General features: G+C 44.2%; 1 protein-coding gene across 2 annotated transcripts in view; it reads left to right on the top strand.

Annotated features, from left to right (window-relative positions):
- The window catches only part of LOC311137725 (ras association domain-containing protein 8-like), a 53004-nt gene that overhangs the window by 22270 nt on the left and 12864 nt on the right, over nucleotides 1-17870 (top strand). The window contains exons 2-3 of one of the 2 annotated variants that reach the window (XM_084172286.1): nucleotides 9574-9815; nucleotides 14054-14880. In XM_084172286.1, coding sequence (XP_084028412.1) covers nucleotides 9713-9815; nucleotides 14054-14880 — 930 coding nt within the window. In that variant the 5' untranslated portion in view covers nucleotides 9574-9712. Of the gene's footprint in view, nucleotides 1-9573; nucleotides 9816-12681; nucleotides 12765-14053; nucleotides 14881-17870 lie in introns of those variants that run through there. The other variant, XM_084172287.1, reaches the window with a different exon arrangement.

The following is a 17870-nucleotide window of genomic DNA, read 5'->3' as shown; positions in this document are numbered from 1 at the left end:
ATTCATGATGCAATAAGATATTTAACACTTAGCTGGGGAGTTCATATAAGTATTTAATAGGTACCATGGTTCGTTATAACAGAAGGACAGGGCTCTGCCTCTTACCATTTCGAACTAACTTGAACAAAGAGACCCTCTCACTTATATACCCTCTGTTACACGTTTCTTCAACCACATCTGGTACCCATCAGTGTATCACCTTTGGTATGATGTTCTTACTGTGGAATGCAGAGTTTGGTTTTCGCCAGGCATTACTGGAACCGTGTCGTCCAAAAAGTTATACTTTTGAATCATCTGTCCATAGAACGTTCTTCCAAGAGTCTTGATGATCATCCAGGTGCTTTTTGGCAAACTTGAGTCAACTTTTTGGATGAGATGGGTCTCATTATGCCTGGCGAAAACCAAACACTGCATTCCACAGTAAGAACATCATACCAAAGGTCAAGCATGGTGGTGGTGGTGTGATGGTTTGGGGATGCTTTGCTGCCTCAGGACCTGGACGACTTGCCTTAATAGAAGGAACCATGAATTCTGCTCTGTATCAGAGAATTCTACAGGAGAATGTCAGACCATCCGTCTGTGAGCTGAAGCTGAAGCGCAGCTGGGTCATGCAGCAAGACAATGATCCAAAACACAAGTCTACATGAAAATTGCTAAAAAGCAACAAATTGGAAGTTTTGGAATGGCCTAGTCAAAGTCCAGACCTAATCCCAATTGAGATGTTGTGGCTGGACTTGAAACGAGCAGTTCATGCTTGAAAACCCACACGTCACTGAGTTAAAGCAGTTCTGCATGGAAGAGTGGGCCAGAATTCCTCCACAGCAACGTGAGAGACTGATCAACAACTACAGGAAGCATTTGGTTGGAGTCATTGCAGCTAAAGGTGGCACAACCAGTTATTGAGTGTAAGGGGGCAATTACTTTTTCACACAGGGGAATTGGGTGTTGCATAACTTTGTTTATTAAATAAATGAAATAAATATGTAATTGTTGTGTTATTTGTTCACTTATGTTCCCTTTATCTAATATTAGGTTTTGGTTGAAGATCTGATAACATTCAGTATCACAAATATGCAAAAGTAGAGAAAATTAGAAAGGGGGCAAATTATTTTTCATAGCACTGTATATGCTAAGCTTATATGGATAATCTTATATGGATCACCACTTTTGCGGCCTTATGTCATTTTGTAGTACTCGCCAATGTGTGTTACAACATGGTATTAAGACGCATTAGTCCCCTCACTGTGTAGACATAACCGCTGGCTGTTTTCCTGGGAGGGTTGTACCAAAACTGGTTCTCACTGATGGCAACCTTGAGTGTCTCCTTGAGAGTTGTCAGTTTCATGTCAACCACTGACATTATACTTTATGGCCTGGACTTCTGAAGAGGTGAAAGGTTAGATATATAACACACACACACACTCACTCACTCTCACACACACACGCACACACATACTCCTCAGTGGATCCCAACCTCCCCCGTGGACCTATCTGTCATGTACAGGGCTCTAAAGTGCGACAAATCTGGTCGCATATGCAACAAAATATTTTGCTTTGCGACCTGGAGTTATATTTTGGGAGCACCAGTGCGAATTCAATGCATAACAATATATCACCGCAACACCTCTACACTGCTCAAACAAGACAGGCTGCCTCCTATGGCTGCTTGCTTCCAGTTCCTTCCTGTGCCACACACACCAAGCCCTGCCCCCTGTTATTCAAGCAGGCAGCACACAGTAGTGATGGGAAGTTTGGCTCTTTTTACTGACTCGTTCAGTCAAAATAACACATTTTCCAACTAATTTCGTTCATTTGAGTCAGTAATGCCCAGAGCACGCAGGACCCCCACCTGCGAACGATGAACTGAAAACTTGAAATAGTCTTAATACTACAAGCCTCTCATTCACATCTCGTTCACCATAGGGGGCACGCAGGACCCCCTACCAGTGAACAATGAACTGAAAACTCGAAAGAGTCACGATTTTACAAGTCTCTCGTTCACATCTCGTTCACCATAGGGGGCTTATTGGAGCTGTCATTTGTGACTGAGACTTGTAAACGTGTGCTTTAAACAATGTACATTTGTTGATTGCTAGGCATACAAATACAATTATTTCTTGATACATTTAAAAGAAGGTCTAGTTGTGGCCGCAACCGGTCTAGATTGTGAACTGCAGTTCCCCAAACGATTCGTTCTCAAGTTCGAGTTTGTTTTGTTTTGGTTCTACAAAGCTGTGTCCATCATAACATTCAACAATCAATTAATTACATTTCTTCTTGCACCATGTGATCAATTATCAGTTCTTAACATGTATTTTTCTTCTCTATTTTCCTGTGCGCATATGACAGACAGTTGGTGGTTGGAGCACGTCTTTGGAGCCGTGGAGCCAGAGGAGCGTGTATTAATCCTGCTGTAGGACTCATTACAGCCAACTGGTCAAATGAACGACTAAAATGAATGAATCACTCAGAAAAATGAATCATGACTCTTGAGTCTGTAAAAATAGTCATTCAAAAAGAATGAATCATTCGTGAACTGCACATCATTAGCACACAGTTCCTCCACGCTGTTTATTCTCTCAGCATACTGTCAATTCATGCACTCGGCAGCTGGGGAAGCATGGAGAGGCCAGAGATAGCCAGACTTGTAAATTGGGCTAAGTAACAGAAGTTGGGTTTTGGAGAAACACCATCAGTGCGTGCTCCGCAAGCAATACAACGGATGAAGGCGCGGCAAGAGCACGGTGAACGGATAGACATGTTTATGGACAGCGAGGAAGAAGGAGAAGAGCCGAGTGTGGTGGGAAGATATGTGTTGAGGAAGAATGGCGCCAAGTACAAACCATATTCTGCTGCCTCTGATGGCGCAGAAATTGAACCTGACGAGAGTGATGGATGAATTACCTATGGTGGCAGGTGTTGTGAAGACCTCTGAGTACGAACCTCGCCCCGATGGTCATGCAAAGGATGATTTGGGCCCAGTAGGAGTGACATTTTTGGAGAAAGTGGATCCCTACCTTTTGGCTGATCCATATGTAGTCTCAGGCTGGGTAGAAAATAAGTTGGGTACTGTTCAATTTGTGAAGGTAGCTCGAAGTGGATTTTATGGATTTCTTCCGTTCAGAGGGAGCAGGCGCTTTGCGTCACACGACTAGGGACAAGACCTGTGACTTGCTTTGCTCTCCGGAGCAGGGCACCTTTGAAAGGAGTGATTAGGATATGTCAGTTATCAAGTGAGAGCTTCTGTGCCGAACCCACTAAAGTGTTTCAGATGCCAAGCTTATGGTCATGTTGCAGCAGTGTGTAGGAGGGCAATTCCAAGATGTGAGAAGTGTACAGGAGGGCATGGGACAAAGGAATGTGTAGTATCGGTGGGAAAAACTGTGTGTCAATTGTGGGGGTGCCCATGTTGTTGGGGGATCAGAAGTGTCCAGTGCGAGAGAGACAGATTGAGATTGCCAGGGTCAGAGTAGAACAGAAGGTGTCGTATGCTGAGGCAGTGAAGAGAGTAGAGGATGATGGGTCCAAGGGTGAGTAGTAGGTCTAGGCCAATACAGAGTGATATGAATGTGTGCTTCAGGAAGGTTGGCTTTTTAGCATTCATTGCCATGGTTATCAACTGTACCGCAGAAATGGAACGTAAATCACAGAAAATATATGTTGTGGTGGCAGCTGCAGAGAAGTACTTGGGTGTACAAGAGTTACAAGGTGTGTTGAATGAAAGAGTCCTGTCGTCCCAGGCCGTCGGCCTGGTGTAGGATCAGTTAGGGTCAAAGTAGTGGAATGGGGTGGTGATTTTCTTTTTTATTAAATAGTGGTATATACTGTAGGTTAGTTGGTGGTGCAATTTTTTCCTTTTTCCTTTTCCCTGTTCCTTTTTTATTTTTGTATCATAAAATGTAACGTGATTGAACACACACTACCGCACAGTAGGTGATGCCATGCACAAACAAAACGTGTGAACGCCATGATACCGAAGAAGAAGAAGAAGAATGAATGCACTCAGCATATTCTTCCAAAACAAGAATGATGCCGCTTTCCACGTTGCTTCTAAATATGAATCCACATGTTTTCTCTATTATACTATTAGTTTGTGTATCTTGCTCTCTGCAAAACGCGAGTTAGTCTAAGGAAGCTGGCATGTGCCTAAAATAATGCTAATCGATCATGCTAATGGTTAACTAGCTAGCTGGCTAGCTAAATTCCACTTAGCTAAATGCTCTAGCTAGGGCAAAGCAAACATTAACTCTAATACAGGTTGCTACCAGTGGTGGTATAGATCAGCATGTTGTTTGTGCAATTAGAAGGCTATTCTAAAATCTTTGTCTAAATGCAACATCTATTCAAATGTGATTAGGGTCCCCTAGTAAACACTAACCAACACTTTGGTTCCTACCCTGTCCTAACTCCTATCTGGCTTTTGCATTTGTTGTCATGCCAACCAACACCAACCATAGAAAAGTGATATCTTCTTCAGGAGATGTGCTTCAAAAGTAAGTAGGATTCATATAGGCCCAATGTACAGATGTAGGATCTTAATTTTATCACTCTTTTGTTGCTGAGAATGTTCCTGCCAATCAGGAAATACAAACGTGTAGTGTATTTGAGTTAGAAAAATGCACAAAAAGAATGTAACATTTCAGACCTGATTTGCCCTAACGAAAAATTAATCAACCCCTACAAAAATAGCAATTACTATAATCCACAAAATAATTCACATTTCCTGTTGCTGCAGTATTATTGTCCTGCTGTAGCAAACTGGCTCAAATTAAGATCCTACATCTGTAGGCTATATCTACATTAATTTCTAATCTATTTTTATGGTGCTCCTGAATTTTATGTGGTGCTCCTAACTTTTCTAAATTAGCAGCACCAGTGCTACCAATACATTTTTTTCATTTAGAGCGCTGGCCATGTATATTCTGTATTCCAGTGTCAATTCACTTTTTCACTCCCCTGGGAAAAAAAGGTCAACAAAAGAGTGACAGAGTTATGGGTCAGTACAGAAAAATCTCCCAGAGTCCTCTTTGTGTGTTACTCACAGCCCATTTCCCTCCATTCCTCTATCTGCACTCTGCTGCCATTTAAGGGCAATCTGGATGAAGGACAAAAGCACTTCCTAACCAGCTGTAAATATGCCAGGAATAGAGAGATCATCAGCCAGGCAAGAGACAAAGGTGACACACACACAGAGACACACACATACACACAGAGGGTTTGTTTGCCACCCCCCTTTGCCTGGCCCTAAAAAGAGAGATTGTTCTCTCAAAGCCCCTACCTAGTTCTATTAAGCTGAACTGATTTTATCTCGCAGTGATGTTTTGTGTTCTTGACCCACTGTTTTTAGCAAAGCACCATGTGAGAGGTAGTGTGTGTGTGTGTGTGCATGTGTGTATGTGCGTGCAAGCGTGTGTGCGTCTGTGTGTAAAGCACAGCAGCATGCCGAGGCTGGTCTAGATGACATTACACGAAGATTACCCATTGGGGTGGAGGAGGGTGGGGGAGGTGTGAAGGGGGGTTAAGTGACCAGCAGGAGGATAGAGCTCTGTGCTCAGCAGTGCAGTGTGAAGGTCAGCCCTCTAGGGGGCATCACAGCTTTGGACACTGGCCATACATCCACTCTCCATAGACTCTCCTTGAAGAGGACTGCAATGCAGCTGAGATGGTTTTTCCTTTGAAATGTCCCTAATTTGATCTGATTTTGCAATTCCATATATACTTTTTATCCTTGGTCCATTGTCCTGATTCTGCCTCCTCAACCCTCCTCTCCTCCCTTTCTGCATCCTTCGACTTTCTATGTCCCCTATCCTCCCGGCCGGCTCGGTCCTCCCCTCCTGCTCCGTGGCTTGACGACTCCTTGCGAGCTCACAGAACAGGACTCCGGGCAGCCGAGCGGAAATGGAGGAAAACTAGACTCCCTGTGGACCTGGCATCTTTTCACTCACTCCTCTCTACATTTTCTTCCTCTGTTTCTGCTGCTAAAGCCACTTTCTACCACTCAAAATTCCAAGCATCTGCCTCTAACCCTAGGAAGCTCTTTGCCACCTTCTCCTCCCTGCTGAATCCCCCCCCCCCCCCCCCCCCCTCTCTGTGGATGACTTCGTCAACCATTTTGAAAAGAAGGTTGACGACATCCGATCCTCGTTTGTTAAGTCAAATGACACCGCTGGTCCTGCTCACACTGCCCTACCCTATGCTTTGACTTCTTTCTCTCCTCTCTCTCCAGATGAAATTTTGCGACTTGTGACGGCCGGCCGCCCAACCACCTGCCCGCTTGACCCTATCTCCTCCTCTCTTCTCCAGACCATTTCCGGAGACCTCCCTTACCTCACCTCGCTCAACATCTCATCCTTGACCGCTGGCTATGTCCCTTCCGTCTTCAAGAGAGCGAGAGTTGCACCCCTTCTCAAAAAACCTACACTCGATCCCTCCGATGTCAACAACTACAGACCAGTATCCCTTCTTTCTTTTCTCTCCAAAACTCTTGAGCGTGCCGTCTATAGTCAACTCTCTTGCTATCTCTCTCAGAATGACCTTCTTGATCCAAACCAGTCAGGTTTCAAGACTGGTCATTCAACTGAGACTGCTCTTCTCTGTGTCACGGAGGCTCTCCGCACTGCTAAAGCTAACTCTCTCTCCTCTGCTCTCGTCCTTCTAGACCTATCTGCTGCCTTTGATACTGTGAACCATCAGATCCTCCTCTCCACCCTCTCCGAGTTGGGCATCTCCGGCGCGGCTCACTCTTGGATTGCGTCCTTCCTGACAGGTCGCTCCTACCAGGTGGCGTGGCGAGAATCTGTCTCCGCACCACGTGCTCTCACCACTGGTGTCCCCCAGGGCTCAGTTCTAGGCCCTCTCCTATTCTCGCTATACACCAAGTCACTTGGCTCTGTCATATCCTCACATGGCCTCTCCTATCATTGCTACGCAGACGACACACAATTAATCTTCTCCTTTCCCCCTTCTGATAACCAGGTGGCGAATCGCATCTCTGCATGTCTGGCAGACATATCAGTGTGGATGACGGATCACCACCTCAAGCTGAACCTCGGCAAGACAGAGCTGCTCTTCCTCCCGGGGAAGGACTGCCCATTCCATGATCTTGCCATCACGGTTGACAACTCCGTTGTGTCCTCCTCCCAGAGTGCAAAGAGCCTTGGCGTGACCCTGGACAACACCCTGTCGTTCTCCGCTAACATCAAGGCGGTGACCCGATCCTGTAGGTTCATGCTCTACAACATTCGCAGAGTACATCCCTGCCTTACACAGGAAGCGGCACAGGTCCTAATCCAGGCACTTGTCATCTCCCGTCTGGATTACTGCAACTCGCTGTTGGCTGGGCTGCCTGTGCCATTAAACCCCTACAACTCATCCAGAACGCCGCAGCCCGTCTGGTGTTCAACCTTCCCAAGTTCTCTCACGTCATCCCGCTCCTCCGCACACTCCACTGGCTTCCAGTTGAAGCTCGCATCTGCTACAAGACCATGGTGCTTGCCTACGGAGCTGTGAGGGGAACGGCACCTCCGTACCTTCAGGCTCTGATCAATCCCTACACTCAAACGAGGGCATTGCGTTCATCCACCTCTGGCCTGCTGGCCCCCCTATCTCTGCAGAAGCACAGTTCCCGCTCAGCCCAGTCAAAACTGTTCGCTGCTCTGGCACCCCAATGGTGGAACAAGCTCCCTCACGACGCCAGGACAGCGGAGTTACTCACCACCTTCCGGAGACACTTGAAACCCCACCTCTTTAAGGAATACCTGGGATAGGATAAAGTAATCCTTCTACCCCCCCTTACCCCACCCAAAAAAATAAAAAATAAAATATTAATTGTAAAGTGTTTGTCCCACTGGCTATCATAAGGTGAATGCACCAATTTGTAAGTCTGCTAAATGACGAAAATGTAAATGTAAATGTAAATGTGGCAGGAAGGAATATAGAATATGCCAGACTGCATGGACCAAGGCCACTGGTCATGCTTTTTCCCACTCTCTCATCATTTGACACCAGGCTGAGTGTCTACTACAGTCACAAAAGCAGTCTTGTTCATTTTGTCTGGAATTAACTTGACTGGGAGATGAATGTGGTTCAAAATGAATGTCTTTACCACATACTTCATTGGATTACTACAGTGAAGCTACAGGTAACTGCCAAAATAAAATAAACACATTTGAGTAAATTAAGGAATACAAAGTATATTGAAATCAGGTGCTTCCACACAGGTGTGGTTCTTGAGTTAATTACGCAATTAACATCTCATCATGCTTTGGGTTATGTATAAAAATGCCCAGTTGTCCATTATTTTGGCTACCATGGCTAGAAGAAGAGATCTGTGACTTTGAAACAGGGGTCTTAAAAGAGCATAGGGGGTTTAAAGGATGTGTGTGTGTGTGTGTGTGTGTGTGTGTGTGTGTGTGTGTGTGTGTGTGTGTGTGTGTGTGTGTCTCAGTCACCAGCTCTCAACCCAATTGAACACTTATGGGAGATTCTGGAGCGGCACCTGAGACAGCGTTTTCTACCAGCCTTAACAAAACACTAAATGATAGAATTTCTCGTGGAAGAATGGTGTCGCATCCCTCCAATAGAGTTCCAGACACTTGTAGAATCTATGCCAAGGTGCATTGAAGCTGTTCTGGCAGCTCGTGGTGGCCCAACGCCCTATTAAGATGACTTTATGTTTGTGTTTCCTTTATTTTGGCAGTTACCTGTATTTTGAAGCTCATATAGTAAACAACACACATAGCATTATACAGAAAACAACCCTAAAGATAGATTCTCATCAAATGTTCCTCATCAAATCAAGCCAGACACACAAACATACAAAGTTGCCACATCTGCAGCAAAATACGAGCCCTTGACTCTGAGACATCAAAAATAAAGTCCTTGTTCCCCTCCTCCTCCTTCTCCCTCTCTCCCTCCCTCCTCTGTTGCAGTCTCTCATCCTGCCCTCCCCATTTCATATTTCACACACTTTTCCTGCTCTCCCTCTCTCCATTTCACTGATGCCATCTTCCTGCATTCTCCTCACCGTTGTTTCATCTTGAGTCTCCGTACAATAGCAGGAACTTGGCTCAGAGCATCAGTACTAGCAGGCTCTTTCTGTCCAACCCCCCTAAAGACATTTACCTATTCACAGAGCTGGAATGAAAACAACAATTTCATTTCCAGCTGGTCCTAGTATTCATGGCTGGACGGCTGGACGGTTCTAGCATTCCCCAACCTTTTGAGCCGCCCTCCTTTTCCACAACAGCTGCTAAAATTAGTGGCACACATTTTCAGGCTGGTATTGTTTTCAGGCCATGATGAATTAGCTTATCTCCCATTTCTACTACCTGTCTCATCACAGACTATACTGACAACAACTCCTACATGTAACGAAGAAATAGGTTTACACAATTCAAAAGATCCATCCCAGTTGGGTAAAAACTGGTTGAAATTACATAATTTGGTCCAGTTTTGACCAGTTTTGTGCAGTTCTGGGCAGAGAGTTCAACAAACCAAAACAACGTTGTCCTCTTAAATGTGCTGCTTCCTGACCAGGTCCTTCCTGATTTGCTCTGTGTTCTTCCTCCTCAGTGAGTTGGTGGCCAGAGGTGCTGCAGCTGGAGCCACCCTGCACCGCTGGAGCTTCCAGGAATGACGGGGCCAACCCACCGCAGCCGGCCCCCTCGCAGCACCTGACCTGAGTCACCTGACCTGACTCACCTGACCCATCATGGAGCTCAAGGTCTGGGTGGACGGGGTCCAGAGGGTTGTTTGTGGGGTCACCGAGGCAACCACCTGCCAGGAAGTGGTCATCGCTCTGGCTCAGGCCATAGGTGAGTGTTCTCTGACCTATGACTCTTAAAGACATATTCCGGAGGATTGAAAACGACCTCGTTATTTTTTAAACCTCCCATTTTGGACTTTGTATGGCTCATACATGCATAATAAATGATCTACAGTCCTCTGCCAGCGGAAAGGGGCACAGAATCCTTACATTCTAACCTGCCATCATTTAGTGCATGAAATCTACATGCTCGTTCCTGTCATGTAGTGAATGCGTGCTCTGAAGCAAGTGGGATTAGTGGCTGCATGCGCTTACCATTAGTTCTTTTGATAACAGCGAAAATACACTGAATAAATCGATCAATTTCATGCATCAGAAGTTAGAAAGCATCCAAAATTAGAAGTTAGATCTATTAGACCTCTGTAGTAGTTGCATTTCTCTCTTTCAATACATTTCTGCGAACCAGCAAATGTTGTGCGCTAAAGATGTCGATGTCAACCCGATCAGCAGGTATGTGCACAGATAGAGGTATTTTTCAATTCTATGAGAAAAGTGCCCTTTCAGATTCGTGGCAATATTTTATTATTACATTTTTATTTAACTTTTAGTCTATTTCCTCTCTTATTTAAATGAATTCCCCATCAAACTATTTAATTTCTCATTTGTTAATCCCATTCCTCTGTCCCCACTTGAGGGCACACTGACTGCACTCGTCCTGCAGGCAGAGGCTACCGGCCAGGGCTCGAAATTCAGGGCATCCCGGGACGATAAAACATATGTCTGGGATGGTTCAAAACAGACTCTGGGACAGTTCTGGGATGATAGATCCAAAATTCATACAATCACTGTACATCATAATTTTTTTTTAAAGCAATGAGGTTGATGCAACAGATCAGAAGGTTTACCTTAAAATATTGATAAACTATTATTTCTTCACATTATAAGCGCAGCAATGCGCACACGGCAGTAGGCTAAGCGCGAACATTCCAAAATGGAATTAGCGGGAACACATGTTCTAAAAAGCGCACCGCACATGTGGTTTCATGTGACAGAGATGAAAATATCAAAATGTTGAAAGAGGGGAGATCTAAAGATACAACAACTAGCGTGGGTTGCTTATATGACTAGGATTGTGTCTTTGGCTGCTGGACAATGAAAGAAAGTTGATTTGAAAACCAGTAGCACATGGGAGAAATGCTGTTTTCAATGGCATAAGGAAGTGTTTATAAAATAATTCTCTCAACATTTCTATGGTCTGATTTTGGCTAGGCTACTTTGAAACAAGGTAAGACATGCCTCATAAAAGGACATAAAACCTCCAGGTTTTAAACAATTAAGTTTATGGTTAAATAGTTTCAAAAAGTTGGTTGATGTTTGCGGTGTGCAACAGGCACTGGCCTTTCTCTCCGCTCTTGTGACCATTTGATCTGAATGAACCGTGCATCGAGTATTTCGATAGTATGAACAGAATCAAGCCTTTAGACGTTGATGTTAATTATCCTACATTCAATTTGTCAAACATGACTGGCATTGAACCTATATTTATGTAATTTAAAGTCTCATTAAAGTTTGGCTACATTTTCTGGTGCCTCATGTCAGCATCGGTGTGGATATGAGAGGCTGTAGCCAATACACATATCACCTAGGTGAAAAATATTTATGTACATTTATGCAAAATAGATTATAATATTATGCCAATGTTGGACTTTTTAGAGGCATGTTTTTTATGTGAATTTCTGGCTCAGTTGACAGACCCATTTACTATTTCAGTAGTATTAGCCTTTTAAATCACTGTGAATGACCTAGGTCCTAGAGTAGACCCATGTACAGTATATTTTAATTTGGGACGTTCATCTTCAGTTTGGTACGGTTGAAATTGCACTTCGGGACGATTCTGGGACGGTGATGAAAAAAGTATAGAGTCCTGCTATCATCTCATGGGGAATGCTTCAATTCGACTGTTTGTTGGTTTATTAGTAGGCCTACGAGGCAGATGCCAGCAGCAGAATAAACTCCAATCACAGGTAAAGACTAGTTAGTTTCAACATAACTAACTTGCTGATTTACATAATCTACATTCGCTATGATCAGCTGATAGCCCACCCCTCTTTGCCCTCTCTTTGAGCAGTAGGCTGTTAACTTGCTGGGAGGAGTTTGATTTTGCAGAAAATAAAGGCCTATGCTAAAAAATATATGTTGAAATTTGGCTACAGGTGCATTAGATGATTTGCTATGAATGTAATAATTTAAAATCAACAGGTATTATTTAATTTTGGTGTGTGTGTTTTTTGGGAGCAGGTGCCCTTTTTAACTTTGAGCACCTGCCCCTCCAAAGGTCTGTGCACGGCCCTGCCGATCAGAAACACTGTGCTGACAAACTTTTAGCTTCTAAATCGTGTCACTGGTGAATTTTGGAATATATTGCACAATAGGCTATAAGGTTTTAACCAGGCATGCGTCCATTCATTTGTCCCGTTCGCCAATCACGGCAGAACACACATATTGATGCGCTCAAGAAATGCATACTGAAGCAAACTTTCACCCACTTTTTAGACAATAGAATATTGGCCCTAACTTTCTGTGTCAACCATCCATCTGAATCAAATAATTCCATGTGTCCACCTTTTGTCCTTATAAATGTTCACACAGGTATTCCATGATATGGAGTAATAATCCAACACTGCAGTTGAACTGCCAGCGATCATCATTCATCACGTAGGCCAATGCTATATATAATCAATACATGACTTTCAAGGAGTAGGACATTTGATGCAACTTTTCCATTGTATAAAATAAAATTTTCACATTCGCTTGCTCATTTTCCATACTAGTCTGATGAGACCATCCATGCAACTACTGGAATTCGGGAACTGGCCTGCAACAACCAAACGTGATGGACAATGTTTGATTTGCAGTTGGAATGATGTCCAATGAGATTGCATGGTTAAAGTGGGAGGTGGGATCAGGTCGGTCCAGTATTGTCCAATGAAGTTGTGGGGTGAGCCCAACATGCACACCCAACATGAACACCACATAGTTTTTTTTTACTCTCTTTGGGAACACGCTACAGAGGCTCGAGAACAATGATGTGATATTGTATACAAAGACCTGCTTTGGCTTGTGAGCGCTACTTTCAAAATTACTGGCTGAAATTATTCAAAACTTCCGGAAAATCTCTTTAACAAAGGCTTTGTGTGTTGGCTACTAATATTTGAAATATTAGCATTTAAGAATGTAGGCCTATACTTTGTTTTCTGCATGTACTTTCCCCTTCGTTAAGGATGATATTGAATAATAGAATGATAGTATAATGTACCTCTATCCCTAACCTACAGTATTTACCTGTGAGACTGCGTAGCAATATGGCCCAGTGTTACATAGTAGTACTCAAGTATAGCGACAGTGAAGAGGATATACTGATTCTCTGTTGTAATGCGTTGCGCCACTTGCTTGTATAAGAAATGGTGGTTAATTAAACTCAAATTTTAAATCAGGAGCTGTCTTACAATTAGGCTTACTACAGAAAACTAATATTTGTTCCTCTCCTCCTGCCTACGCCTCAATCTGGTGCTGTAGTTAGAGATAGAGAGGGTCTTAGTCAGAAACCCCCTCCATCCATCCCTCCATTCCCCTCTCTCTCAGTGAGAGAAGAGGAATGGAGCAGACTGTATTGACATCACTTCCCATTAAGCGTGGGGCAGGCGGGAGGAGGGAAAGTCTGAGTCATCCCTCCATCTCTCGCAGGCAGGGGGATGCAGAACCACTGACTAAATCCCCCTCCTCTCCTCCTCTCTTCCCTCCTTTCCTACTTTTCATATAGAGGTTCCTATATACAGTACAAATGTCTAATGACGAAATTAATGTTAGGTTTTTGGGGTTTATCTCTAGTTGGGACCAGCATTGGCAAGAGACTGTGTGTATCAGGGGGTTTGCCTCAGTCTCTTTGGCCTTGTTTCTTGTGTGAAAATTGGAAAATGGAAAATAAAATGTCACACTAAAATAAAATGTCCACTAAAGCAAATATCATATTACCTAAAATAAACTAACAGGGTTATTAATCTCTGTTAATAGATAGATGTTAAATTATTCAAGACTCATATATATTCGCATTGCGCTTTTTAATAGCTGACAATGCACTGATAGTTATCCTATTGATCCACATGAAATATGATTACAAAGATAGCTATTATTCAGCTGAGAAGACATACACAAAACTATGCACAAAACATACACTAAAACATACACAAAAGCTGACATAACTGAACTTGTCCTATCTTTTTTTCCCAGGCCGCACTGGGCGCTATACACTGGTGGAGAAATGGCGGGACACAGAGCGCCACCTGGCCCCCCACGAGAGCCCCGTGGCATCCCTCAACACCTGGGGCCAGTATGCCGGTGACGTCCAGCTGATCCTGCACCGCACGGGCCCCTCCCTGACCGAACGGCCCCCCTCCGAGGGTCCCCTGCTCCGGGGCCCAGAGCGCGGCCTCCACCGGCAGAGCCTCCCGCCGCTCGCCAAGCTCCGCCACCCCAGCGAGCACGCCCTCTATCGCCGCGAGCCACGCCGAAAGTCCCTGACCTTCACCGGTGGGCCCCGGGGCCTCCGAGACATCCTGAGTGGAGGCCGAGCAGGGGAGGGGAGGGAGTTCGAGACCAAACGACGACTCCTACTCCAGGGGAACGGTGGGAACCAGAACCACCACCACCATGCAGCAGCAGCAGCCACAGCGGTAGCCCCAGGAGGGGCCGTGTCCCCTGGCATGTGGGCCTGCCGCATGGAGGACCTGGTCAGACTGGTGGGGCTCCAGAGAGAAACTCTTGGCGTGCTGGAGAAGAGGCTGGAGGCCTACGAGGCTGAACTGCAGACCTGGGGTGGACGAGGAGGCGGAGGGGGAGAGGAGGCCAGAGGAGCAGGGGGGCTGATGGAGGAGATAGGGAGGCTGGAGAGACGACTGAGGAAGAACGAGGTGGAAATGGAGGAGGAGGAGTTCTGGGCCAGCGAGCTGCAGATTGAGCTGGAGAGTGAGAGGCAGCTGGAGGACAGGCTTGAGGAGCTGAGAGGGCGTCTTCAGTGCGCTGAGGTCGAGCTGGGGGACAGGATGGCTCTGGTACAGGTGGGTGGGACACACTTCGGATTTATGACCCATGGGCATTAATTAGATACTGTATGATCAAATGGCATGGACACTATTATTGCGCCCATAAATGTTACAATTTATGTTGTGTATTGTGTAAGGGGCTATGCTCTCTCTGGAAAATAATGCATGATGTGAATAGTGAATAGACTAGAATAGTCCCAGTAAGCAAAATTAAATAAGGATTTTCAATTTAATTTCTGAATGAAAGGTGAAAAGGTATTTTCCATATGTTTAAAATACATATTTTCCAGGACATTGAAAAGGCATCTTTTCCGGACGGTAATAAATATGTATTTTCCAGACATGGAAATCAGGTTCATTTTCGGTTCTGAATGAAAGGTGAAAAGGTATTTTCCGTATGTTTAAAATACACATTTTCCAGGAAGTTGAAAAGGCATCGTTTCCAGACTGTAAAAAATATGTATTTTCCGGACATGGAAATCAGGTTCCTTTTCGGTTCTGAATGAAAGGTGAAAAGGTATTTTCCATATGTTTGAAATACATATTTTGCAGGACGTTGAAAAGGCATCTTTTCCGGACTGTAAAAAATATGTATTTTCCGGACATGGAAATCAGGTTCATTTTCGGTTCTGAATGAAAGTTGAAAATAGTTATTTTCCGGATGTTGAAAATACGTACACTACCGTTCAAAAGTTTGGGGTCACTTAGAAATGTCCTTGTTTTCGAAAGAAAAGCACATTGTTAATGTTGTAAATGGCTATTGTAGCTCGAAACTGCTGATTTTTTATGGAATATCTACATAGGCATACAGAGGCCCATTATCAGCAACCATCACTCCTGTGTTCCAATGGGACGTTGTGTTTGCTAATCCAAATTTATCATTTTAAAAGGCTAATTGATCATTAGAAAACCTTTTTGCAATTATGTTAGCACAGCTGAAAACTGTTGTGCTGATTAAAGAAGCAATAAAACTGGCCTTTTTGAGACTAGTTGAGTATCTGGAGCATCAGCAATTGTGGGTTCTATTACAGGCTCAAAATGGCCAGAAACAAATAACTTTCTTCTGAAACTCGTCAGTCTATTCTTGTTCTGAGAAATGAAGGCTATTCCATGCGAGAAATTGCCAAGAAACTGAAGATCTCGTACAACGCTGGTACTACTCCCTTCACAGAACAGTGCAAACTGGCTTTAACCAGAATAGAAAGAGGAGTGGGAGGCCCCGGTGCACAACTGAGCAAGAGGACAAATACATTAGAGTGTCTAGTTTGAGAAACAGACGCCTCACAGGTCCTCAACTGGCAGCTTCATTAAATAGTACCCGCAAAACACCAGTCTCTGTGAAGAGGCGACTCCGGGATGCTGACCTTCTAGGCAGAGTTGCAAAGAAAAAGCCATATCTCAGACTGCCCATCTTAATCTTTTATTTTTATTGGCCAGTCTGAGATATGGCTTTTTCTTTGAAGTTGACGGATACAAATTTGAAACCACTGATCATGAAAATTGGGTGAAACTCCTGGACAAAAGTTGTGATTGTCCATTCCATATTGTCCATTTTACTTTGACCTGTACTGTTTTTAGGATATATTGTTTGTTAACATGACAGTGTTTTTTTGTTGTTGATTGAGTGCCGTCTCATTACATTGTCATACATTTTATCTCCAGCCTGTAGGCGACAGAAAAGGCCACATACAGTACTCTTTCTACCATATCCTATATCTGCTACATGATTTATGTTAATTTTTTGACTGAATGTTGGTGGAGCGCTGCAGAGATGCGTCTCTCCAACAGCACCCTGGAGAGGCACGCTGGGAATGGACAAGCAAAATAATTCCCCCCCCTGCCTTTGAGAAAGTGGGCACTGCTTATCAAAGGGCGGCTTCAGTGCTCACCTAAAAAGCCCACATGCCACTCACTGGTTGAGAGAAATTGTCATTGTTTTTGGGCAGAACTATGTGAGGTTTTATGTGTTGTTGTTGGAGGTGCGTCTTTGTCAGTTTAGCTCAGAAAATGCAGCTGTTGTCAATCTGCCTCCACAGGCAGCCACCTAATCCTGCCTAATGAGCGGGCCGGCCGTGGGCACGACGCACAGCGGAGTGGCACTAACCTTTTGCAGATTGCCATTTGCTTGAAGAATGCTCTTCAAGCAAATCAGAAATGAGTATTTAACAATGCCGGCGTGGTATAATTATGCATTAAGGCACAAGAGGCAGTGCTGTATTATGAATACAGTCACAGGTAAATGCAGTTTTTCGGCCCGACATACAGTACCAGTCAAAGGTTTGGACACACCTAGTCATTCAAGTGTTTTTCTTTATTTTGACTATTTTCTACATTGTAGAATAATAGTGAAGACATCAACTCTATGAAATAACACATATGGAACCATGTAGTAACCAAAAAAGTGTTAAACAAATCTACATATATTTTATATTTGAGATTCTTCAAAGTAGCTACCCTTTGCCTTGATGACAGCTTTGCACACTCTTGGCATTCTCTCAACCAGCTTCATGAGGAATGCTTTTCCAACAGTCTTGAAGGAGTTCCCACATATGCTGAGCACTTGTTGGCTGCTTTTCCTTCACTCTGCGGTCCAATTCATCCCAAACCATTTCAGTTGGGTTGAGGTCGGGTGATTGTGGAGGCCAGGTCATCTGATGCAGCACTCCATCACGCTCCTTCTTGGTCAAATAGCCCTTACACAGCCTGGAGGTGTGTTTTGGGTCATTGCCCTGTTGAAAAACAAATGATAGTCCCACTAAGTCCAAACCAGATGGGATGGCGTATCGCTGCAGAATGCTGTGGTAGCCGTACTTGTTAAGTGTGCCTTGAATTCTAAATAAATCACAGAGAGTGTCACCAGCAAAGCACCATCACACCTCCTCCTCCATGCTTCATGGTGGGAACCACACATGTGGAGATCATCCGTTCACCTACTCTGCATCTCACAAAGACACAGTGGTTGGAACCAGAAATCTCAAATTTGGACTCATCAGACCAAAGAACAG

Source organism: Coregonus lavaretus (genome assembly GCF_964263955.1).
Source record: "Coregonus lavaretus genome assembly, chromosome: 11".
NCBI lineage: Eukaryota > Metazoa > Chordata > Actinopteri > Salmoniformes > Salmonidae > Coregonus > Coregonus lavaretus.
The sequence above is the reverse complement of the archived record's forward strand: the minus strand, read 5'-3'. Positions and strand labels throughout refer to the sequence as shown.